Source organism: Cibotium barometz, chromosome 16 (genome assembly GCF_041138505.1).
Source record: "Cibotium barometz isolate CiBa-2024 chromosome 16, ASM4113850v1, whole genome shotgun sequence".
Classification (NCBI taxonomy): Eukaryota; Viridiplantae; Streptophyta; class Polypodiopsida; order Cyatheales; family Cibotiaceae; genus Cibotium; species Cibotium barometz.
The window spans coordinates 4,846,298-4,871,146 of record NC_141061.1 but is presented as its reverse complement, the minus strand read 5'-3'; the positions used below and the strand labels follow the sequence as shown (position 1 = coordinate 4,871,146).

Below are 24,849 nucleotides of genomic sequence, written 5' to 3'. Positions count from 1 at the left end.
GAATTTATAATCTAAGAATGCGGATCAATTTCATGTACGTTTAATGTTTGTGGACTATGAAAAGCCTATAAGTTAGATTTTTGGTGCATAGGCATTGGACAATACATAATTTTTCGATTTGCAGTTTACGAGCCTATACAAACACCGTTCGCCTCAAATATTGATCCACCAAATGAGTTTTGTAAGGTTCTTTCCTTATCCTTCTTTTTTTCAATGATAATTATATCTTCAATGCTAATGTTTTTATCTTGCATTTATTTTGCCAGATGGAGGCAAGGGGTATAAGGAGAGATAATCCAGTTGTCCGAAGATTGTTTTGAAGCCGTGTTCAGGTGTGTTAAGATTGTCATCATTTTATTGGGTTCTTCTTTAATAGTGTGTCTAGCTCCTACCCATAGACGCGTCGCGACACTAGTAGGACCACAGTTGGTTATAATTAGATAAATACCCAAAAAAGAAGAGAGTTTCACAAGTTGGTTATAATTAGATAAATACCCAAAAAAGAAGAGAGTTTCATAAGTTGGTTATAATTAGATAAATACCCCAAAAGAAAGAGAGTTTCAAGGTAAAGTACTCGTTTTGGCATAAGGTTGGATAAATTTAATACTGTCTAGGGAAGATCAAGGAGAGACTCTCTGGTGTGCGGTATGCAATGAATGGCTGTATAGATTTCTCGTGCTCAATAAGAGCCAGGGCTAAGGAGGGGGCGATTGGTGAGACATGCAAAGGAGTATCCCGAGCAGGAGGACTTTAGGGCACACAAGGAGGAGGACGAAGGTAGAGGCGGTAGGATCTTGGTGGTAAGGTGGAGCGAAGCTGGGCGGCCGAGGTAGAACCTTAGAAAGGGAAGCGGAAGGGGCGGAGGTCAGGCACGGGAAGCAAGAGCGTGGGTGATGAGGAGGTGCAGGCGGAAGCCACTGTAGGGTTAACCGTAATGGTGGCTGGAGAGAGAGGTACAGGCGGAAGCCACAGTAGCGTAGACCAGGTTGCCTTCCATCCATATTGATGTATGGCTCGTGGAATAGACACACAATCCTTCGGTCTCAAACGCAACCGACTGTTGGGCGGTCTCATTCGGCACCCGGGGTTCCGAGAGGCGTGAGACGCGTGTGATCATGTGACGTGGTCTCTTCGGAGAGCCTCGAACTGTATCGCCCACAACTCTCTCTCTCTCTCTCTCTCTCTCAACCGACTGTCCATCCCTCACCTGCTGTATGCATCAATACTCTCACCTGCTGCAATTGATCCCCCAGCTAGCTCTGTGTACGTGGCTGTGCCCAGAAATCTCTCTCCCTCTCTCTCTCTCTCTCTCTCTCAGTGCAAACACTTCTTTACACGCACAACAACACACAACAGCTAGCTGTGTGGTTGTCCCCAGACAACTCTCTCTCTCTCTCTGCACACACAACAACAACAACAACAACAACAACAACAAACAACACTGCAATGGCTAAGTTAATTCCACCTACCTCGTCATCAGATCTAGATTTGCTGTTCTCTCCTTGCATTTCTTTCCTTTTTGTAACTCCAATGTATCTGTAACGCTATTTTGCCATATCTCCACAGCTGTCCCTTCCCTTATTTGCAACCCTAGCTTACCATACCGCTGCCTCTCCTTCAAGCCTCCTTATTCTGCAACCCTAATTTTTTCCTGACCCCTCGATGGCGCCCATAAATCCATGGCTTTAACCGTCTTCCCTTTCCTGCGCATCACACCTCGTTCGCTCCAGCTCCGAATCAGTTAGGGTCTACAGATGTGGCCTCACCCATGGCTCTCTGTCACGTCTCCGGCAGCATCAAGATGATCGCCTTCCCGCCATCTGTACAGTCTTGAAGGTTTTCTGGCTTGGGATTGGGCACAAAACACAGCTTCTCACTCGAGGTTGTTCGAGGTATCAGGGTTTCCAATTGAGCAGGAGAGGGGCCGTGCTACCCTGAGAAATTCTTTGAGATTAGTACCCTGAAATATAAGGCTTAGGTGCAAGGAGTCTTGCCTGAAAATTAGGGTTTCAGTGCAGAAGCAGAAAAACAATATGCAACCTGCTGATCAACGCCGCAAGGTGAGACAACCTTCTCATTGTTCTCCTGGTTTTGATTCCTCTCTCTCCTAGTGATTTGAAGTATGCAAGTTTGTGAGACTCAGTAAGTGTAACATTGGATTTGTTTTGCAGAGCAATGTGGAAACTGAGTTTTTTACAGAGTACGGTGATGCTAATCGCTACAAAATTCAGGAGATTATAGGCAAGGGTAGCTATGGCATTGTCTGCTCTGCCCTAGATACACACACTGGTGAGAAAGTAGCTATCAAGAGGATCAATGACATCTTCGAACACGTCTCAGACGCCACAAGAATCCTTCGAGAAGTGAAACTTCTCCGGCTTCTACGGCATCCTGACATAGTGGAAATCAAGCACATCATGCTTCCACCCTCAGGACGTGATTTCAAGGATATCTATGTTATATTTGAACTTATGGAGTCAGATCTGCATCAGGTGATTAAGGCAAATGATGACTTGACCCCGGAGCACTATCAGTTCTTTCTTTACCAGCTTTTACGGGCCTTGAAATACATCCACACAGGTGGGCTTCAACATGCTATAGTCACAGTTTTCCATCTGCTTTCAGGGCTTTTTCAGATGCTCGCGAATTTTGTTTCAATAGCAAACCTTGTGCCTGTTGCACTCTGAATGGGTGCTCATCACCCTTCTTGGCAATTACGAATGAGGTTACAGAATGTGTGGGTGCTACCCCTTGTCCAAACAATTGGCGGTAAGCGAAATGCTGGCTCTTTAAAATGGAGCTGATAGTTGGTGGGCATCTTCCTTGACGGGCTGGGCTTTGACCATCTAATGAGGGCAAATGGTGTCCTGATGTGCTTCAACTCAATGCAAAACCATACTATGCCGTTGTTCCTTTCCACTGACTGTTTGGGGTGCATTGCAAGGGGCCTTGCACATTGTTTGTTGGGCAACCCTGTGTGTAAAGGGGATGCCACAGCCAAGTTGCCCATCCCTCCCAATCCTGCTCATGGGATGGGCAGCCAGGCCGTGCATAACCAGTCTTAGCTCGTTGGTTAAGTGGCTTGTGCTGGCTGCTTTAGGTTCAGGTTGGTGAGCCAATCAAGCTGTAACAAAACCTGGTCATGGGAGCCAACCACAATGTGTTAAGACCTGGTCAATACCCTGAGGCTGCTGGGTTAGAACCAAATAATGGCGAACGCCCATACAACCCCACAATATCAGATTAGAACCACAAAAAAGGCCAAGGCTGCGTAAACACTGGCATGCTGATCACATTTGTCCAAACAATTAGAAAAGTTCTGGCCAGGGTCCTCTGCCTGCCAATGGCTTTGTGAAGGTGCCCAAGCATTGTCAAGAGCGCTCCTGGTGTGCAAGATTTTGTTCTTGTGGTTGATTGAATGCCTAAAAGATCTTGTGTTAAAGGTGGTCATTTCTTCAGAAAATAGATTTCATTTCTTTATTTCTGAGATTCTAGATATTATTTTGACGGGCAAGTGGTTTTGCAGCAAATGTGTTTCATCGGGACTTGAAACCAAAGAATGTTTTGGCTAATGCGGACTGCAAGCTCAAGATATGCGATTTCGGTTTGGCTCGTGTAGCCTTTCAAGACACTCCAATGGCAATATTTTGGACGGTATAGCTTGACAAGCTTTACAGGGTTGTTTAAACTCTATGCTATATTTAGCAGAACTTCTTGGTCCAGATTTGATTGACAGAGGTGATCTAACAAAATGCTATGCAGGACTATGTTGCAACAAGGTGGTACAGGGCTCCAGAGCTTTGTGGCTCTTTCTTTTCTAAAGTAAGTTCTCTGCATTTTCTTGCCATTTCAACTGGTAGGTTTTAGAAAATGACTATGTTGTAAAAGTGTACATGTATTAACATGAGGATCAAGCCTTGTGTGATCCTCATGTATTAACATGAGGATGAAGCCTTGTGTGATACAGCTCAGGGATAATTGTTGGAGTCAACACTGTTTACCTCTAATCTTTCTTCTACATTCTTGATCTTTTCCCACATTTTCACACTTGTACTCTTGGTTCCTGTGTCACCTTTCACTGATAATGTGGTCAGGCCTGTTTTTTTTTTTTTTTTTTTTGGGGGGGGGGGGGGGGGGGGGGGGCGGAGGGGGTTTGGGTTTGTGGGAAGGTAGGAGGGTTGACAGTATGGGTAACAGCAGCTCCACTGCTTATTTAATCACCCACCTTGTACTTCTATGTAGATCCTTGTGGTGTTTGTAAATGGCATGTGCATCACTTATTGGTTGCTTATTTAAAATCAAAATCTTTGCGGATGTCTTTGTAATTCTGTTGGCAACATCCACATGTTCCTATGTGCGGCTGGACAATAACATAAGTAGTGTCTCAAAAGCTACCTCATATGGTGTGCGGCATGTGACAGAAGTGTAAGACTTTTATTTTAGGTTTGAGAGAGAACAGAGATAACAATGAAAGTCTTGTCCAAACTCATTCAAAATGCAGCAACTACCCAACCTATTGTGTATGTTGTTGGAAATCTGCATAACTCTGATTATGGATGTGCCTCAGCTCTAGTGCACATCTTAAGATGCTCCTCATGCTTGGCAGCTGATGCAATAACAATATATGTGAAGGGAGTGCTTCTATGACACACATTAAAAACAGGCACATTTATGATGGATGCATAGCATGCTCTATTGCACCATTTTGTATTCGATCTATTTTCTTACAGTGTTGTAATCATTTGATTTTTAGGGGGAATAATAACCTGGTATAGCTAGAGCCCTCGCCATTTATTAATGAAATTTGCCAGCTGATTTATATATAGTTTGAATAGTGTTTTGGAGAGGGGGAATTTCTTTTGGACTATGACCATACTTTTTACTGGCTTTAATAGGCAATGGTTGTTCTTACATGAACAATGACGCGTGTCTAAAGTGTGGTGGTCGCACAAATGACCCCATCTCTCATGCCTACCTCTCTGAACTGGCCATGAGTGAAAAATATGAGGCAACGTGGAGTTGTTTAGCCAAAAGCATGCTTGGCTTGGCCCATGGCTCCAACTTCTTCTCTCTTTACACACTCCTTTTTTTATGAGAATAGTTGTTTAAAATTATTAAGTAAATCCTATTACATGGTACTGTTGTAACTTTACATTATCACCATATAAGGCTGAATTTTAAACCTTATTGGCAAAAAGATGGCCATCAACAAATATATTATAACCATTCCATCAGAATGTATGTTCGTCCGTATGAATCTTCAAGAACGGTATGCCGTATGTACCCATGGGAACTGGATGAATGTGTTGCCCACTTCTTCTCCCAATGCTCACGATGGTGAACTTGTGTCTTTGAGAAAACTTGAGCATGAGCCAAGCCAAGTAAAATTTGCCGGTGTGAATATAGCAATTCACGGTTTTGACTGACCAAACGTTAACGACGCTCGATTGTCGACATAAATGATACTGCTGGTTCGGCCAAAATTGCTGAAGCTCCCGCCATCACCCCTGCGCTCGCGCTGCTCGCCCCTTTCCTTCCTCCCCCCGCCTGCCATCGCTTCTGCGCCCCCCCCCCCTCTTCTTGCCATTGCGCCCCCCCCTTCTTCTTGCGTACTCGCCCTCTTGCGCCCCCCCTTCCTCGCTGCTGCGTCCCCCCCCTCCTCGCCATCTCGCCCCCCCCTCCTAGCCTCTTCGCCTTTTTTTTTCGCGCCCACCTCTCTTCAGCAGCGCCCCGCCCCCCCTCCCTTTCGCGTTGCTGCCCCCCCCCCCCCCCCCAAGGCTTCTCCTTCGACTTTTCGCCCCCTCCCTCCTCTTTCGTGCTGTTTTTCACCCCCAGGGGGTTTTGTTTTTTCCTTTTCCTCCGGTCTTCCGCCTCTCTGTGTGCAGCCCGTTTCCTGCAGGATTTCCGCTTTTGCCTCGCCTTCGCCTGAGCTTCAGACTCTGATGGAGACTCCTCCCGCCTCGCCTTAGAGGGACTCATCCGCAGCCCCCTCGCCCGCCCCCGAGGACATCCCCATCAGGCTTTCTCTTTCGCCGGAAGAGGAAGCGAGCCTCACCGCAGAGGTGGAACGCCTCCAGGCTCATTCCACCATCTGGCACTCGCCCCAGCAGAGGGGAGATCAGGGATCTTCTTCAGGCCCGCCTTCTTGCAGATGTGGGCAAGATCCTGGATGTACAGCTCCTGGGCCGGGGACATTATCAGATCGAGTTCGAGGCCGCCCAGAGCGTTGCCAAGGTCCTTGCCATGAGTCCCCTGGACATCAGGGGTGCTCGGGCTTTCTTCAGACCTTGGTAGCATGGATTTGACCCAGCAGCGGCGGAGCAGGGAGAGCGCCTCTTCCATGTTACAGTTTGCTTCCCTGGACTCCGTCGGGAGTATCTTCCGCTCCTCTCCAGGCTCGGAGCATTGGTGGGCTCAGTACTAGAGACTGGCCCCTCAGCAGCTTCAGTGGTGGCCAGAGCAGCTGGGCTACCTTCGGTCAGAGTGTTGGTGTCTGACATCTCCTCCCTTCCTAAGGTCATTCAGCTACCTAGGATAGGGGGGGGATGGATAGATCAGAGAGTGGAGTTTTCGGGGCTCCCGAATCAGTGCTTCATTTGCAGGCAGGTCGGTCATCTGGCCAAGGCCTGCCCTCGCAGGAGACCCCGACCCTCACCACAGCAGCAGGCTACTGATGGCCCGCCCACAGATTCGGCTCGGCAGGCTGCCTCCGGGACACCTGCTCAGGCCACAGAGACCTCGGAGTGGCAGCCTGGACAGGGGCGCCGCCGAGGGAGACAGCCACAGCAGCACGCCCAGAGACCGTTGCAGCAGCAGCCACAGTCTCAGCCTCACTGGGTTCCCGTGAGGAACAGCTTTTCTCCCCTCGAGGAGGAGACCCCCGCGGCGACGACTGAGGACCAGGAGATGCCAGCACCCCCTCCTTCACCCCCCCCACCCCCCCCCCCCCCCCACCGCCTCGATTCCACCATCGCCTCCTCCCGTCTCTGCTCCGGTTTCGGCAGCGGCTCCCTCTCCATCCCCCTCGCCTCCCCCTCCTCCCCCTCCGCCCGCCTCTCCCTCCCGGGAGGCCCTGGCGGTTCCCTGGCGTTCACCTGCAGTCCGGAGAGCGCTGAATCTCGCTCGAGCATCACAGAGGAGACCTATGCCGATTAGGGCTTCACGGATTTCATCTATCCGCAGTCGGCTGAGTCGCCTTGGCATTAGACAGCGCTCGGAGGCTTTTGATTATACTTTCACACGGCTTTTTGGAGTAGAGGGCCCCCATGAGCCAGCACCCATCCGAGTTCATGTAGTGATACGTCCGGCCCGCGGAGAGGAGGCACTAGACTCAGCGGTGGCCTTCTCTTTCCCTCTATGTGGCCCTTGCGACCGGGAGTGGACTCTAGAGCTCACTCTCAGCACTTTGAAGACTCAGGGTGTTGAGTTTTCTCATCACATGAGCGATCTGGAGGTGACAGATGTGATAGGCCGACTTTGGGAGTTGGCTCATTTTTTCTTGGATCCCGAGGGTGTGGATACCTCAGGGATTCGGCATTTGGTCGTGCGCATAGTGGCCGACTTAGCACGCGACCCTGGATATGTGTGTATACACGAGGTTTCTCTGTCAGAGCAGGAGGCAGTCGCCATGGGCCATAGCCACTGGCGCCTGATCCGGGATTCTTGCAGTACACCGGGTGGGCAGATTCGCAGCCGCTCGGATGGGGACTACTCTCCATCCAAGCCGCTTTCGAAGGCCCGCCGCACGGCTGAGACAGCATCCACCTCAGCAGGACATCCATGAGGATCATCTCATGGAATGTACAGGGCCTTGGCGGAGCACACTTTATACGATATCGTGGTTGCTTGAGGCAGGAGCTTCAGAGATGCCTGGTTGGTGGCAGCATTGATATTTTGATGATGCAGGAGCACCACTTGGGTGAGAGCAGGATCCGGAGATACGGTTCGGTGATGCCTGGTAGATGGGACACTTTTTGGTCTGCAGGGTTTGGTCCTTTGGGTGGACAGGGAGGAGTATGCATGGTCATTGCAGATGTATGGCGGCAGGCCATTGTGGATCGAGGGATCATTGTGCTTGGTAGAGCACAGTATGTCATTCTGAGGATGCATGATGAGCTATTGGGCGTGCTCAACGTCTATGCGCCCAATCATGCTAGTGCCAGAGCAGAGTTCTGGACCCAGGTTACGGATGCATTGCCAGAGGCCGCACATTGGTGTGTCGGGGGAGACTTCAACATGCTTGAGGACCCGGCAGATAGGGTGGGAGGCAGTCATGTTACAGTGCACGGCACGGAGCTTGCAGCTTGGGATCGGTTTTGCATGTCACTGAGGATCACTGATGCATGGCAGCATGGGGCTTAGTTTCTCTCGGTCGGATCGCTGGCAGGGAGGGACTAATCTATCACGGATTGATCGCTTTTATGTGGGCGACTGGTTAGGGGAGCGAGGGGGCTCCGTCGGCATTCTCGCTGGCACCTCATTTTCAGATCATGCGCCAGTTATATTGACATTGGAGGAGGGGACACGGGAGCCCAGCTTGCAGTTGAGGATCCCAGAGAGGATACTTACAGATCCCAGTCTCGCTGAGGACATTGAGAGGATCTGGCATGATAGTCAGTGCTCTGACCAGGATGCAGCGGGCCAGTGTGCCCAAGGACTCACCGATCTTAGCTCCTTTCTTCACGCTGCAGCTTTGACACGGCTGGGAGAGATTCGCGAGCGGGAGCATCGGCTGAGACGCAGCCTTGCTTCGCTACAGCGCCTTCAGGAGCAGCAGCCTGCATGTGAGTGGGTGGCGTCCCAGCTGCGCCAGGCACGCCAGGAGGTTAGAGAGGTAGAGGAGCAGAGACACGAGTTTTACTATCGTCGTCAGGCCTCTCAGTGGACGCAGCTTGGTGATAGAGTGACTGGAGAGTTTTTTGAGATCACTGGACCCCGTCATGCGCGAGCAGGAGTCCGCCAGCTTGGTAGACCGGATGGATCGGTAGCTACTGAGCTTGGGGAGATTAGAGCCATTGCCACTGCATTTTATAGAGACCTGCTTTCAGCGGAGCCAGCCACTGAGGATCGAGATGTATGGAGACAGACTGTGTGGGCCCATGTGCAGAGGAGGGTCACAGACCGGATGCGTACAGTTCTAGGTGCGCCTCTGTCAGAGATTGAGCTTGCCGAGGCCTTGAGGGTCCTGTCGCGACATAGTTGCCCAGGGGAGGACGGACTGACGCCGGCCTTTTTTATGCGCTATTGGGACCTTTTGGGGCCAGGCCTCCGGAAGGGCTTTCAGCATGTTTTGGACACTGGGGTGATGCTGCAGAGCTTTTCAGAGGGCTTGATCTATCTTATCCCCAAGGGGGAGGGAGTATCAGATGATATTCGGCATTGGAGGCCTATTACGATCCTCAATACTGTCTACAAGGTCTTAGCAAAGGCCTTGAGTTTGAGGATCCAGCCCTTCTTGGGGGAGTTGATTCATGCTACTCAGACAGGATTTGTCAAGGAGCGCAGTATCCTTGACAACATCTTTACTTTCTGGGAGGCGACGGCCCGAGCTAGATTTCTTGGCGAGGACTTGGTCGTGATGCTTCTCGATTTTGAGAAGGCATACGATAGAGTTGATTGGGGTTTCTTAGAGGGCACTATGCTTCGCCTGGGCTTTGAGCCAGGATGGATCAGAGGGATGGCGGCTCTGTATTCCACAACTCGCAGCCAGGTGCTGATTGCAGGAGGACAGGGGCCAAGTTTTGAGCTGACCAGATCAGTCCGTCAGGGGTGTCCCCTCGCTCCTTTTCTTTTTCTCTTCTTTGCGGAGGCTATGAGCATGTATTTGACGGCAGAGGAGGTTGGTTTGAGAGGACTGCAGCTCCCAGTCCGGGGGGAGGACCTGCTTGATGCTGAGTTTGCAGATGACACGGGCTTATTTTTGCATGGCCAAGAGGCCAATCTTCATCGGGCAGAGCAGTCGCTCCAGGTTTTAGTGCAGCTTCTGGAGCATTGATCAATTGGCGCAAGACAGTGGCCTTTTGGATCAGTAGTGCTCCCACTTCGGCATGGAGCCCGGACCCCGGTTTTAGATGGATTCCTCCAGGCACAGCAGTGCGGTATTTGGGATGCTAGATTGGCCTAGATTTGTCACCTGAGCAGCAGATTGCCCCTCTTCTTCTGAGCATTCGGAAGAAGCTTTTGTATTGGAGTACAGCTCGACTATCCTTGGCCGGAAGGGGCAAATCAGGTGCTGTTAGCGACCATGTGGTACATTACGTCTTGCTGGATTTTCTCGAGCTCTTGCATCAGCCAGGTACAGAGGCTGATCAGGAACTTTTTGTGGTCTGGGCGGGACGGTCAGCCAGCTCGGGCAAAGGTTGCATGGGCAGTTATTACACTTCCGTTCGCTCAGGGAGGTTTGGGCATTGTAGATCCAGTCGATCAGAGTAGAGCCTTATTGGGGAAGCTTATTGTTCGGGGGTTGCTTCCAGGCGCCGAGCCTTGGAAAGAGCTCCTCTTGCAGCGGCTGCAGGCTCGGGCGCCCCCAACAGGGGGTACTTCGGCACCAGAGATTCGCTGGATCTTCATAGAGATGAGGAGGACAGGCCTCAGTAGAGGATGGGAGGACAGATTTGCTTTGAGTATCCTGAGAGCTTGGGAACTTCTGAGACCGGGGCTCTCTCAGCGACCTCCTTCTTGTGTTGAGGAGTGGGCCAGACAGCCGCTCATCTGGAGCCCAGCGGTTCGCATGGAGCAGGGTCATATGCTGGGTTCTCGGCCTCGTCTAGCCTGGGGACCTTTAGCGGCAGGCCCAGCTCGTAGTTTTGGAGACTGGCAGACCTTCTGCAGTCTCCCAGAGGAGATCCAGGTGGAGAGGCTGAGTCACTTCAGAGGGGGATTGATTATGAGGGATGATATCCAGGAGGCACTCACAGAGGAGTGGTTCACGCCTCTTGAGCCAGTGGCCCCACGGTGGATGGGAGCCTTTACATAGTTGGAGATCCTGATTGCAGTCAGAGCTTGCACTGAGGATGGCGGTTGCCTCTACTATGAGATTTAGGATGAGGGCAGACTCCAGAGAGTGGAGATGGAGTCGCCTTTGGTTGCAGAGTGCACCTTTCAGAGGATTCGGGTAGTGGCCGCCGCTTCTCGGAAGTGGCATATTGACCCCGACCCTGCAGATGTGCTCCCGGATTGGCGCATATGGGCATATGCAGCGCGCCCTTTGGCCCGGCTACAGTGGGACCCCGGGGAGTACGAGTGCGAGGAGGACGGTCTCTCCAGCGGCAGCGGGGCATTGGCGTCTGCAGGGACTCTCATAGGAGTTCCTGGAGGATTTTTGGGCTCGGCTCTGGGCTAGTCGACAGGCCCGCAGGATCTCGACTTTTCAGTGGCTGGTCGCCCACAGGGGCTCAGCAGTTGGCACTTGGCTTGTTTACAGCGGTCTTCCGGCGGCCTGCGTCCGATGCGGCCACCCTATGGAGACACAGAGACATTGCCTTTGGGATTGCCCTCAGGCGCAGCAGATTTGGCTGCGGATGCTGCGTATTTTGGCTCCCCTCTCTCCAGAGGGTATGTTTACGTGGGGTGCCGCTGCTTGGTCGACCTCGTCAGGGCCTGCGATGGGCTATGAGATGGAGCAGGGCAGTCAGGCCATCAGATTTATTAGGGGCCAGCCTCGCCTGGTTCCGGCACCGGATTTCTCGTCCGCCAGCTGGACACAGGAGAGGGATTTACGATGGGAGCTCCTCAGCAGCCTCACCATCTGGTTCACCTGGAGGGCCCGGTGCTTCACGGCCTTTGAGGGGAGATTGGAGCCACCAGCAGAGACTGTACGGGGGATTTGGCAGGAGTTGATCCACACCCTGCGAGGACAGTACGACCGCATCCGGGGAGACTCGGATGAGGCGATCTTGCGGCGCCAGGCCTTTCACACCACTTGGCGTTGTGGCCCCTTCTACACCTTACACACGGGATCCCCCCGTTGGCACTACAGGCCACCTGTTTGGCTCTTCCCCCCCCCTATTGTATGATTTAGCCTCTCAGTCCATTGTGCTGATGCTTGTATTTTGCAGCACCTAGGGAGAGTCTCCCGGGCTGCCATGTTGTATTCCCTGCTCTTTTTCTCTTATGAGCAGGAGAGATTTTTTGTAGCCCTACGGGCGTTTTTTATATAACTAATGAAAGGATCTTTTCTCGGAAAAAAAAAAAAAACGTTAACGACGCTCACCCATCAAACATTCATGTTCATGATCCACCAAACATTCATCTTCATGAATATACCATATCCACATTTGTGACTTCATGAATATACCATATTCATTGTAAAAGGTCTCCCAGGCGTAATTAGAGAAAACCAAACAGAAGGGGTGTAGGCAAGCTCACCACCCAACCGTAGGATCAATACTTCGATCCACGCCCGAGCTAGGGGCTAAGGTTCCACTCCACAAATGCATGCCAGTCAACTTGACATCCCATACCACCAACCTGTGCCCACAGGGGCCCTCCGCAAGACTATCTATGATCTGCCATGTCCATGGCCAGAGTAGAAACTTTGGTCTAGGCAGAGAGCCAATCCGAGGATTAGCTCTAGGTACATAATATACTTCCCCTCCTTAGATGTTTCCACTTTTGGAAATAGAATTTGTCTAAGAAAGAAAATAGGGGAACCTATGCTCTATACTAGTAACTATCTTCCAAGTTGAGTCCTCCTCTGCCCTATCTTTCCGCTTAATTTTATACTGAGGGATCACCTTATTCCTAAGTTGCCTTTCCTTGAAATCAATCATATCTTCTAGTTCATGTGGAACTTCTGGAGTGTCAACATGTAGATATTTGATGGAGCACATCTATGATGTAGACAGTGCTTTGGAGAAGTTGAGTGGAGCGGAAGGCAAACCATGGTGCTGCTTGTCGACGTCGAGTGCCGTTGGAAGGCGGTATTGTTGCCTCGTAACCCCATGGGGGTGTGTCGCAAGGCGGTACTGTTGTCTCGTAACCCCATGGAGGTGTCTGTCGCAAGGCGGTACAGTGGCCTCGTAACCCCATGGGGGTGTCTCCCATTGATGTAGGAAGCATCAATAGGCGACGGTGCAGCAAGGCGGTACTGTCGCCTAGTTCATGTGGAACTTCTGGAGTGTCAACATGTAGATATTTGACAGAGCACATGGATGATGTAGACAGTGCTTTATGTGGAACTTCTGGAGTGTCAACATGTAGATATTTGATGGAGCACATGGACGATGTAGACAGTGCTTCGGAGAAGTCGAGTGGAGCGGAAGGCAAAGCATGGTGCTGCTTGTCGATGCCAAGTGCTGTTGGGGTGCCGCAAGGTGGTACTGTCGCCTCGTAACCCATGGGGGTGACTCCCATTGATCTAGGAAGCATCAATGGTTCCATGACATGCCAATTTTTGAAAGAGCCCCAAAAATTGAACATATCGGGCCCTTCAATTTGGTCTCAGAAGATGAAATGTTACAAAACTGTCAGAATACGCAGCGGAGATGATGACCAAATCTGGGAACACGAGCAAAAACGCAGGCAGAAAAACAGCACAAGAGAGAGAGAGAGATGTAGGCGTGTAACTCTGCTCTATATACACAAGAAGATCCCGAGAAATGATACAAATGAGGTATGGGGGCTGGGGGCCTATATATACCTCCCTAGAGGGCAGTCGGCCAGCACTAAAGTGTCCACGACTGAAGAAAAAGGTCCCACGACTGCATAAATGCAGTCGGCCAGCAATCTGGTGCCCACGACTGATCAAAACCAGTCGGCCAGCAGCAAGAGTGCCCACGACTGATAAACACCCAGTCGGCCAGCACTGTACTGCTCTTGGCACCCTCTGGCAGCCCTCCCAAGCCTCAGAAAAATGGGAAAAAATGCGGAGAGTGGGGAAAAATGTGAAAACATCTCATAAGGGCGGGCACACCCACAACAAAGGCCCTGGTGTATAAAACTAGACAGGAGATGACTTCTAACACCCCCTCTCAGCTCCTGGTTGTGTAACCAACCACTGGGAGCTGGGGTGCCGCCTGAGCAAGTCCTGAGAGAGCGACTTCGTGAAGAGGTCCACCGTACTGTCCTCCGTCGAACAGAACTCCAGCAAGATGTCATCAGCAACTGCCCATGTTTGGTGTCCCTTTTGGTCCCTTTTTCATGGCCCTTGATTGTGGGCTGGCCACCCCTTTTTTATGTATTTTTCTGGGATTTTTCCCAGCCTGGATGTATTTTCTCAGTCGCCAGTATTAGCATGTCCAGTCGGCCAGCCCTTCTTACCTATAAATAGGTGGGCTGGCCTCTCACTTTTCCATCTTGCCTAGTCTTTCTTTTGCTCCCTCACTTATGAGACTCTTTCTGTCTCTTGCTTGGGACTGTATCACTTCAGTATATTCAGCATAGTTGCTCCATATCTCTCTTTCTCTTGCACTCTCTACTCAGCACACTCTAGTGCTTATTTGCTTCCGCTCTGTGCACTCTTTCATGGTATCATCGCTCCCGGTTCAGCGATTCTCTCTGCTGCCCCAGATTCAGCCCTATCTACAGCCCCTTTACCTCTGCGTTTTTCTCAGATTTGCAGCCCTCTGGATGCTGTGTTTTCTGGACAGCTTCTGCTGATTGCTTTCCCTTCACTTTGGCTTCATTGCTTACAGCCTGAAGGTAATTTCTCATCGGCGTTTTCTTCTACTTGGAGTTTGGAACTAGGCGGCCTGTTTTTTCAGGACAGCAGCCCCTCTTTGGCTGCGTTTTCCTCTCCAGTGGACATTCCTTTGTGCAGAGGGGGTATTGTGGTGGTTCGGGCTTTGGTGGCAACCTTGGTACCTGTGGTGGACACTCCTTCCGAGACTGTACATATTTCTGAGATTGAGCCCAAGCTTTTCTGATGGCTGCCCCGATTACACTTCATATGTTCTCTGAGTCTGCAAAGTTGGATGGTTCCAACTATACCTTGCGGAAGGTGAAGGTGAAATCAGCCTTGCGTGGCGTGGATCTCTGGGATTGGCTTGTTACACCTGCCAATGCCACCCCTCCCACCCTTGCTTCCGGTGGTGTGACTTAGGCGCAGATTGATATTTGGTTGGCGAATGATCGTTGTGTTTTCTCCTTTCTGATGTTGAACTGTCAGGATTCTGTTCTCTCTCATGTGCGTACAACAGATGCTGCACATGAAGTTTGGAAGGCATTTGGAGATCTCTATGAGATTAAGTCTCCGGGTCGGATTTTGGCGTTGGAAAAGCAGCTTATGAAACTTATCGGTTTTTGCCTTTACATCTTTATCTGCTTTCATCTCGAAGATGAAAGATCTCCGGGACGAGCTTTCTGTTTGTGGCAAGGATATCTCTACTGAGATATGGCTATTCGGCTTCTCTCCAAGCTTCCAGAGAGGTTTGATGCTTATTTTCAGTCTCTTGTTTCTTCTCCTTGTCCTGTTTCAGTTACTTGGGAGGAAGTTCTCCCCTCCATTATGCAGATTGAGTCTCGCTTTGAGGAGTGGATTGACACCTCTGGTGGTTCTGATGGAGCTTTGGCTGCGCGAGATAAAGGGAAGAATCAACAAAAGAAAGGGAAAGGGGGTTCTGACAAGAACTCCAAGGATAACGACAAGGATAAAGATAAAAGCAAATCTTCTAAAAACAAGGACATTGAGTGTCATTATTGTGGCAAGAAGGGTCATAAATCGCCCCAATGTCACAAGAAGAAGGGATGAAGAAGCAAAGAACTCTTCCTCTACAGCGGTGTCTCAGACCAAGAAGGATGATGGTATTCTTCTATTAGCATGTACTCGTCGTATACTTGCTCGTGACTTCTGAGTCGTGGTCGTGGATTGTGGATAGCGGTGCTACTGCTCACATGACACCCCATTGAGATTAGTTCGAGGACTTCATTGCTAGGTCAGGCGAGATCACTTTGGGTGATTCTTCTTCTGTGCCAGTACATGGACATGGCACCATCCCCATCTTCCGCACTTCCGATGACAAGAGGTACTTCTCTGACGTTTTGCACATTCCAGATTTGGCATTTAACCTTTTGTCAGTGAGTGCTCTTACAGCTCAGGGTGCGGAGCTGATCTTCTCTCGTTATGAGATTACCATTCGTGATAAGGAGATTGGTAGCTTCTTGGCTCAGGGAGTCCAAGATAGTGGTATGTACAAGTTGACCGCTTTGCTTTCTTCTGGTTCGTCTTCTGCTCTTTGGCATGCTCAGTTTGGCCATTTGAGCTATTAGCTTCTATAGCGAGCTTCGAAGGATGGGTTGACCATCAAGGTTCCATCTTCTGCTTGTTCCTCTTGTTTGCAAGGGAAGTAACACTGAGCCGCCTTTCCGAAGGAGGCGACACATAGATCTTCGACATCTCTTGCTCTTGTTCATGTAGACTTACGTGGTCCTATGAGTACCGCGTCTTTGAGTAAGGCGTTGTACATGCTCGTGATGGTGGACGACTTCTCGAGATATACTTGTGTCTTCTTTCTGAAGTCAAGGATGAGGCTTTTCAGCACTTTTGTGATTGGAGAGTTGAGGTGGAAAAAGAGACCGGTTCCTCGGTCAAGGCTCTCAGGACCGACAGAGGGGGTGAGTTTTACATCCCAGGAGTTTCAGCAATATTGCAGGACTCATGGCATTCCGAGATAGCTTACTACAGCATATACTCCATCACAGAATTGAGTTGTAAAGAGGAAGAATAGGACCATTATGGAGATGGTCCGTGCTATGCTTCAGCATTCTTCATTACGTCGACGTTTCTGAGATGAGGCGGCGTCTACTGCTGTCTACATTCAGAACAGGTCTCCTACTATTGCTCTTCCAGATAAAACTCCATATGAGGCTTTCCATGGTGAGAAGCCCTCTGTTGTTCATTTCCGGATATTTGGTTGTTCGGCGATGTTCATGTGCCAAAGGAGCATCACTCCAAGTTGGACTCGAAGTCTCAACGCATGACTTTTCTCAAATACAGCACTGTGTCCAAGGCATATCGTCTTTATGATCCTTAGGCCGGCAAAGTTGTTAGCCGTGATGTGGTGCTCGACGGGACTCCTACATCTTCAGAGGGGGTGGTGAGCTTCTTCTTCCTCCTCCTCCTCCCTCTGCTTCTGTTACACCTCCAGTTGTGGATTCTCAATCAGATGATGGTGACTCTGCTCCTCCTCCAACGAGTTCGAGCAGATTTGTGCATGGATGGTACTATTAGACAGTTTATGATTCTGGGTTATGTGAGCTTCCTTCTACTCCTCCGCTTGGTTCTCTCAGGCAATCTTCCAGAGTTTCAGGGAAACAAATTCATGAGGGCAACATGTTTGTTAACTATGCTCTTATGTCCTCTATCATGCATGGTCCTATGAGCCTTGGTGTCGTGCTATGCAGGCAGAGCTGGATGCTATTGAACGGAATGGCACTTGGATTTTGGTGCCTAGCATAAGGTGATTGGTGTGCACTGGATCTTCAAATTGAAGTTTCGAGCTGATGGCAGCTTGGACAAGCACAAGGCGAGGTTGGTTGCCAAGGGTTATGCTTAGCGTCCTGGACTCGACTTCGATGAGACCTTCGCTCCGACGGCTCGGATGATTACCATTCGCACTGTTCTTGCTCTTGTAGGACATCATAGATGGCCTGTATTCCAGATGGACGTCAAGTCGGCTTTTGTGAATGGAGAGGTTACACAGGAGGTTTATGTTGATCAGCCGCCGCCGGGATTTGTTGTTCTAGGCAAACAAGATCAGGTGTACCGGCTGAAGAAAGCTTTATATGGTTTGAAGTAGGCTCCGCGGGCTTGGTACCAACGGATTGATGAGTTCTTCCAGAAGCTCGGCTTGCGTCGTTCTCATGCAGATTCGAACTTTTATATCCTCCTTGAGAGGGAGTTGATTGCTATCATTGTGGTCTATGTTGATGACCTCATCTTTACAGGTTCTTATTCTGGGAGGATCCGTTCAGTCATGGACGCTTTGGAGACAGTTCGAGATGACGGATCTTGGCCTTTTGCATTATTTTCTTGGCTTTGAGATTTGGCAGACCCCGAAGGGCATTTTTTTCTCTCAGCAGAAGTACCACAAGGGAGATTCTTGACAGATTTCAGATGACTGGATGCAAACCAGTATCTTCTCCTATGGATACTAGTGAGAAGCTTTCTCTTCTTGATACCTCTCCAGGGATTGATCAGGGACAGTATCGGGTTCTCGTCGGCTGTTTGGTTTGGTTGACCTACTCCTGATTGGACGTTTGTTTCGCGGTCAGTTTATTGAGTTCTTTCTCATCCAAACCTCGTCAGCAGCATTGGCGGTGTGCTCTCAGAAATCCGCAGGCAGCTCCCAGCTCTGATACCAAATGTTGGGTGTTGGACTCACACACTCACACACACAAACCTGCACATTAGGGTTAGGTGCAGGGTAGAGAAGCTCACACACAGAAAATGAGAGAGAGAGAGAGAGAGAGAGAGCCAAAAGTGTGGTATCCACAAAATGCAAGTCAACTCTTGCATGTGTGCCACATCCATATAATATAGAAGTACAAAATACTATATGTTTGTCCTTTCACACTTGATGTCCAAGGGGAAAAACCACATGGGAAAAAGTGCCCTTGGTTAAGTCCTGTTCACACATAGCACTACCATAAGTGAGCATATGCCTAGAGTCCAATCGGCCAGTATTAGCATGTCCAGTCGGCCAGCCCTTCTTATCTATAAATAGGTGGGCTGGCCTCTCACTTTTCCATCTTGCCTAGTCTTTCTTTTGCTCCCTCACTTATGAGACTCTTTTTGTCTCTTGCTTGGGACTGTATCACTTCAATATATTCAGTGTAGTTGCTCCATATCTCTCTCTCTCTTGCACTCTCTACTCAGCACACTCTAGTGCTTATTTGCTTTTGCTCTGTGCACACTTTCAAGGGCTGCCCCAAGAACAGTTATGTGGGCATGGGGGCAGTATAGAACCACCCCCAAGGGGCCAGGGGGGCCTTGGCTGTGCCCATGGGATGGGCTGGAAGGGCTGTAGGCCAGCCCTAGGGCCTAGGGCCTTTGGACAGGCAGCTGACAGGGCATCCAGCTGTTAGAGGCCTGTTGGCCAGGTGTGGGGCAGCCCACACAGGCTGCCCAGCAGCCAAAGGCCATGCGCATAGGTGGCCAGCCCTCCATTGGTGTGAAGCGTAGGATTTAATAGCATTAAATGCTATTTTTAATGCAGTCGTGAGGCTTTTAAATCAGCCGCCTGGATTTATACCAGCTGACCAGCACACTGAAGGGGTATAAATACCCATAGCATAAATTCAGTTCATTTATCTCATAATTCACAAGGTGCTGCAGCTACTCAAGGGCCAGGACAGCTAAGGGAGAAGCTAACGCAAGGGTGAAGGTTTGAAGGTCAAGGGCAGAGATCTATCTCAGCCAAAACAGGTTCAGTCAGTATTTTATTTTCAGATTTTGCGTCATTCTAATAAAAGCAAATACACTATTCGTGGTGGGGGCCCTACAGAGGGTATTCGGGACCCAATTCTCTGTCCTCCTCTCCCCCCTCTCTCTCTCTCTCTCTCTCTCTCTCTCTCTCTCTCTCTCTCTATTTTTACACACATCTACATTCAGTTGTGTGTGTTAATTTCATCGCGACAAGTGTGCTGATTTTCTGAGCATTGAAGTTACTGATCTACCCCGAAGCTTTTGCATGTTACAGTGGTATCAGAGCCTACTTCAAGTGTAAAGATTCAACAAGAAACCATAAATTTTTTCTCGCTCGTGTGGTTGGTTTTCAGACTCCGGTGGACCACCCCTTTTGGAGTGACTCTTGTCCCTCGAAGGACAGTTGGTTTTTAGCCTCTGGAAGTCTCCCGCACACATAGTGGATGGTTAGATTGCGCTCCGGAAAGGAGGTGCATTTTCTTGCTATGGCGAACTTCGATGACAAGAGAGACCAAGAACCTTGGGACCAAAGTGCACAAGGTAGCATTGCTAGGGCATCAGGCATGAGTGTAAAAGAGATGTTCCAACAAATGATGTGAGCAATCGCAAACCAGCGTACCAAGTTGAAAGAGCAGGAGGCGTAGATATTGGCTCTGGAGGAGTGCACTCGTTCTCGAGCTCTGTGTTTTTCGTCTCCTCCTCCCTCTTCTTCCGTATCCCAGATTCCAGATCCTCTACACAGGGACCCTCTCGAAGGGTCACGACAGCAGTCGAGTTCGTTGCTTGAGTTGTAGATGCGTGCATTGGAGATCCGACAACGCGAAGACGAAGCCATGCGACGCGTGGAACACGAGCGATACGTTGCGGCTTTGGACGCAAGACTAACACCAACGACTTCCTCAAATCATTTTCCCGAGAAAATGAATTTCAGTAAGTATAATGGTAAACTCGACCCCACAACTCTTTATTCATGGTTGCATCAATTTGAAGCTTACTTTGCCGCAGTTAGAAAGGATGATACTGACAGAGTAATCTTAGCCAGTTGGTACTTGGAGTGTGAGGCCATTCCTTGGTGGACCCAGTGGGCTCATGTCCACACCAGATTAGGTATGGCAGCTTATGTTTGGGACGAGTTTGTCCGCGACCTTAAGCAATGGTTTCTACGCCCCATTACCTTGAGCGACTCGAAGACGAGTTCAGGGGAGCGCGTCAGAACGTGCAACCAGTCCTTCAGTTTGCCGATAGAATTTCGAACTTATGTTTGCAATTAGGCTTATCTGATATGGACGAGAAAGGGCAATTTCTGTATGGCCTTGACACACAAATCCAGTGAAAGGTGCGTATGTTTAGGCCAACCACCTTCGAAGACGCACTCTTGCTTGCGCAGAGTGCTGAAATGAACCACAATGGTGGCAAGCCCAAGACTTCCCAACTGGCTACTCCCAAGGCTACCGCCTCGGGGGGAAAAGGCCAGAATCAGACGGGGTTTTCCCTAGGACAACACGGAAGCCTCTTGCTCCAAGAACTCGACCAATGCGTCCAAGCTTACTCCAAACCAAAAAGTGGAGGCAGGCAAGACTGGTGGCAAGTTGAGTGCTGAGGAGATTGCTCAGTACAAGGAGGGCAGGTGTTTCTTGTGTCATACAAAAGGACACACTTGTCGGGAGTGTCCTAAGAAAACTACCGCTCCAAAGACCTCCACCTCAGCCTCCACAGCTTCCGTGGTTGGGTCTGTGTGGTGAGCCCAGCTCCCACACAGACCCCAATGGTTGCCCCTAGTTCTTCAAATCCCAATGCTTCAGTTGGAGCAATCATTAGCCGGGAGCTCGAAGATAAGCAGAAGGGCACCCATGACCAGGAGTATGAGCGCAACGAATTGCTCAAGACCTTTGGCTACATAGGTGGCTAGAGAGTTGTTATCGTGTTCGACAGCGGCCGTGGTCATGGAACAGGCCGCTCGGTGTGCCCATTTCATCCGGACTTCGGTGGACAAGCAAGTTGAGGGTTTTAGCACAGGCATGACAACGAGCGTCAAGTATGAAGCTCTAGGCCCTAAATTAGTTATTCAGGGCATAGAGTTTGTGCGCGATTTTATGGTTGCCCCTCTTGTAGGAGCAGACATAATATTGGGCATTCAGTGGATTCACAAGTTTCTTCCTGATGTCAAGTGGGATAAGCACACTTTCTAGATTACTCGGAATGTGTCAAACGCCCCAGTGACCATTAAGTGTGAGCCAAGAATTCTGAACTTTTCGCTCATAAGTCACTTGTAGGCTAAACGAGTAATCAAGAAAGGCGTACATTGTGCGATGATATACATCTTAACTGCCCAGATGGTGGCCAGTGGGCATCTAGCCCTTAGAGGCCTGTTGGCCAGGTGTGGGGCAGCCCACACAGGCTGCCCAGCAGCCAAAGGCCATGCGCATAGGTGGCCAGCCTTCCATTGGTGTGAAGCGTAGGATTTAATAGCATTAAATGCTATTTTTAATGCAGTTGTGAGGCTTTTAAATCAGCTGCCTGGATTTATACCAGACGACCAGCATGAGCACACTAAAGGGGTATAAATACCCATAGCATAAATTCAGTTCATTCATCTCATAATTCACAAGGTGTTGCAGCAACTCAAGGGCAAGGACAGCCAAGGGAGAAGCTAACGCAAGGGTGAAGGTTTGAAGGTCAAGGCCAGGGATCTATCTCAGCCAAAACAGGTTCAGTTAGTCTTTTATTTTCAGATTTTGCATCATTCTAATAAAAGCAAATACACCATTCGTGGTGGGGGCCCTACAGAGGGTATTCGAGACCCAATGCTGTGTCCTCCTCCTCCTCTCTCTCTCTCTCTCTCTCTCTCTCTCTCTCTCTCTCTCTCTCTCTATTTTCTGCACATCTACATTTAGTTGCGTGCGTTAATTTTGTCGCGATAAGTGTGTTGATTTTCTGAGCATTGAAGTTACTGATCTCTCCCGAAGCTTCTGCATGTTACATTGAGAATAGCTCTAATATCAATTGTTGGACGGAGATCAAGGGAGCAACACACATAGATGTAGCAAGCAAGGAGAGATATTAGAAGCACAACACTCAAGGTAGATAGATGAGAGTGAGTGAAGTACAAGTGAAGTGATATGATAAGGTCACTTACACGCAATCATAAGAGTGTGTATATACATCTTGGGGAAAAAACCTCCTAAAGAGGGAAAAAGTACCCCGGCCCATTATTAGCCTACGCCCACCTATCACTACCATATAAATGGCTACAATAATAGAAATGCTCTTTCTATCTTTAGCGGTGCATTTGCCCTATCAACTACTTATTTGTTGTACTAATTCTTTCTATTTGCTACTTCCCTTAGTGCTAGGCTTCATTATGGCTGAGTCTGCCTTGCATCTCCGGAGGTTTGACAGAAACTCAGTACGAAGGCCTTTGTGTGAATATATGCTCTTATGTGCGTGCGTGCGTGCGTGCGCGCGTGCGTGTGCGTGTGCGTGTGTCATGGACCTGTGAAAATGGAGCAGGACAAGTGTGGGCATGGTGGTTGCAGAGTCAGAATATTTTATGATTCACATGGGGGGTGCCCGGACAGTGTTTAAGATGTGTGGACATCCCTAGGTGTGAAGGGGGGAACTAGAAACATTAAGTTTGCCTTAGTGGCCCTAGGAACTTATTAAAGTTGGGGCCCTAGGGATTAATTTGGGGAGGAGTTTTCTCTCTCTTCTCTCTCTCTCTCTTCCCTTTTTGGGGAATCGTGGAGTAAAAGAGGAGTTTCCTTCATGCGCATGAGGAGAAGCGTGGAAAAGCTCAAGAGGAGGAAGGCTGCTGTTTTGCTGTGTGCTGTTGCTGTTTTTCTGAGTGGAATCAGCCGTACAGCACTGTACGGCCAGAACTGGGCAAACATTCTCTCTCTTTCTCCTCTGTTGCTGGCTGCGCACAGAAACTGCTGCTGGAAATTCTGCGCACAGGCCAGTACAGGCTGTACCAGCAAGTACACAGGCCGTACAGCCCTGTACGACAGCCGTACAGTGTACGGACAGGGCTGACGCATGCTTTTCTGAATTCTGTAGCTTCAGGCGGCGCTTGTCAGGTGGCTGGACAGACCTGAATACACAGGTTCAGGTTGGTACAGGAGTGGACAGCAGGCTGTTTTTGCAAGTACAACGCCTGGCACGTATCCCGAGGCGGTACAGACGGGTACTGTGCTGATTTTCAGATCTGTATTTTTCAAGGACAGCATAGGAGTGAGCATCAGGAGGAGGATACAGGCAAGTGCAAGCACAGATTGGTGCTGTTGCTTCCTCCAGTGTTGTTTCATGAGCTGAACTTGGTAAGCTCTGTTTCTGTTCATCTATCTCTCTTTCTACTGCTTGATGTCTGTTGCAGATATGTGTTATCTGGCCCCTTGTGAGAGGAGGGGTATGGCAGATTGACAAGGGTTGAGACAGAGACTGGACAGCACATGTATGTTTGAGCTGAGAAGATGTATCATGCACTTGAGTTATGCCAGATGTATGCCCATGGTTGGCCTGCTTAGTGATCTTGGCTGATCAGAGGGAGGCACAGTGTGTTGTTTGAAGACACAGATCTGTGTGCATAGATCCTCTGTGCTGAGAAGGATTTGTGGGCCATCAGATTGGACTTACAGGTGTAAACTCTTGGCTGATCTTTGTGTTGTACTCAGCCATTCATATTATTTTAATTGAATAAAGAAATACCGCAAGGGGCGCCAAGCTTTGGGGCCAACAGGTGTCGCTGTGTTTTCAGATTTGGGCACTCTAGCTCCAATCTGTGTTCTTTTCACATCTAGACTACAAGTGGACGGGTGATTGCTAATCTACCGCACTCTGGTTTTCTATCAGAGGACGGTTTCAAGGTTCCGTTGCCGGGACCCAATCATCAACTTTCTGAAGGGGGTGAGCTCGTGGTTGCTTTGAAGAAAGCCATCGCTGAAAATTCAGCAATCATGTCTGATACAGAGGAAGAGTACTTCTATCATGAAGAAGAAGAGCAAGAGACTTCTCCTGAAAGAGATGTATCTGAGGATATTTTTGCAAGAGAACAGGCTGCAGATGTTGAGCCTTTTGAGGATGTAACACAACCAGAAGATGTGCATGGTAATGAGGATGATGATGCTCGGTTCAAAGATCGCTTGGCTAGTGTTATGGATACTTTTATGCAGCTCACACAGAGCGAGAGATTTGCTGAATTTTTGAGATCTCGCACACAGCCCCGCACAGAGCCCCAGAAAAAGAAGAAGAAGGTTTGTTCGAAGAATCTTCCTCAAGGTCATAGTGGTACCACTCCACAGGATCCATCTCTTGGACAGTTTCCAAACATGCAGCATGCTTTTGGTGCTAACCCACAGAGTTCCTTCTAAGGACAGCCACCTATTCCTGAGCAGAACATGCATCCAGGTTATTTTGGTGGTGGTTCGGTGTTCCAATCGATGACTGGGGGTTACCCTCAGGGAGGCATGGGTATGTATGGGCCTTTTGGA

The 24,849-nt window shown here is 49.5% G+C and overlaps 1 protein-coding gene across 2 annotated transcripts in view; it reads left to right on the top strand.

The window, feature by feature from the left end:
• Nucleotides 1-517: 517 nt before the first annotated feature.
• LOC147630284 (mitogen-activated protein kinase 15-like) overlaps nt 518-24,849 on the top strand; it is a 68,616-nt gene continuing 44,284 nt past the window's right edge. For both annotated transcript variants that reach the window (XM_086810133.1, XM_086810131.1), the window contains exons 1-4: nt 518-2,060; nt 2,172-2,580; nt 3,527-3,654; nt 3,763-3,822. In XM_086810133.1, coding sequence (XP_086666259.1) covers nt 2,034-2,060; nt 2,172-2,580; nt 3,527-3,654; nt 3,763-3,822 — 624 coding nt within the window. In that variant the 5' untranslated portion in view covers nt 518-2,033. The remainder of the gene's footprint in view (nt 2,061-2,171; nt 2,581-3,526; nt 3,655-3,762; nt 3,823-24,849) is intronic.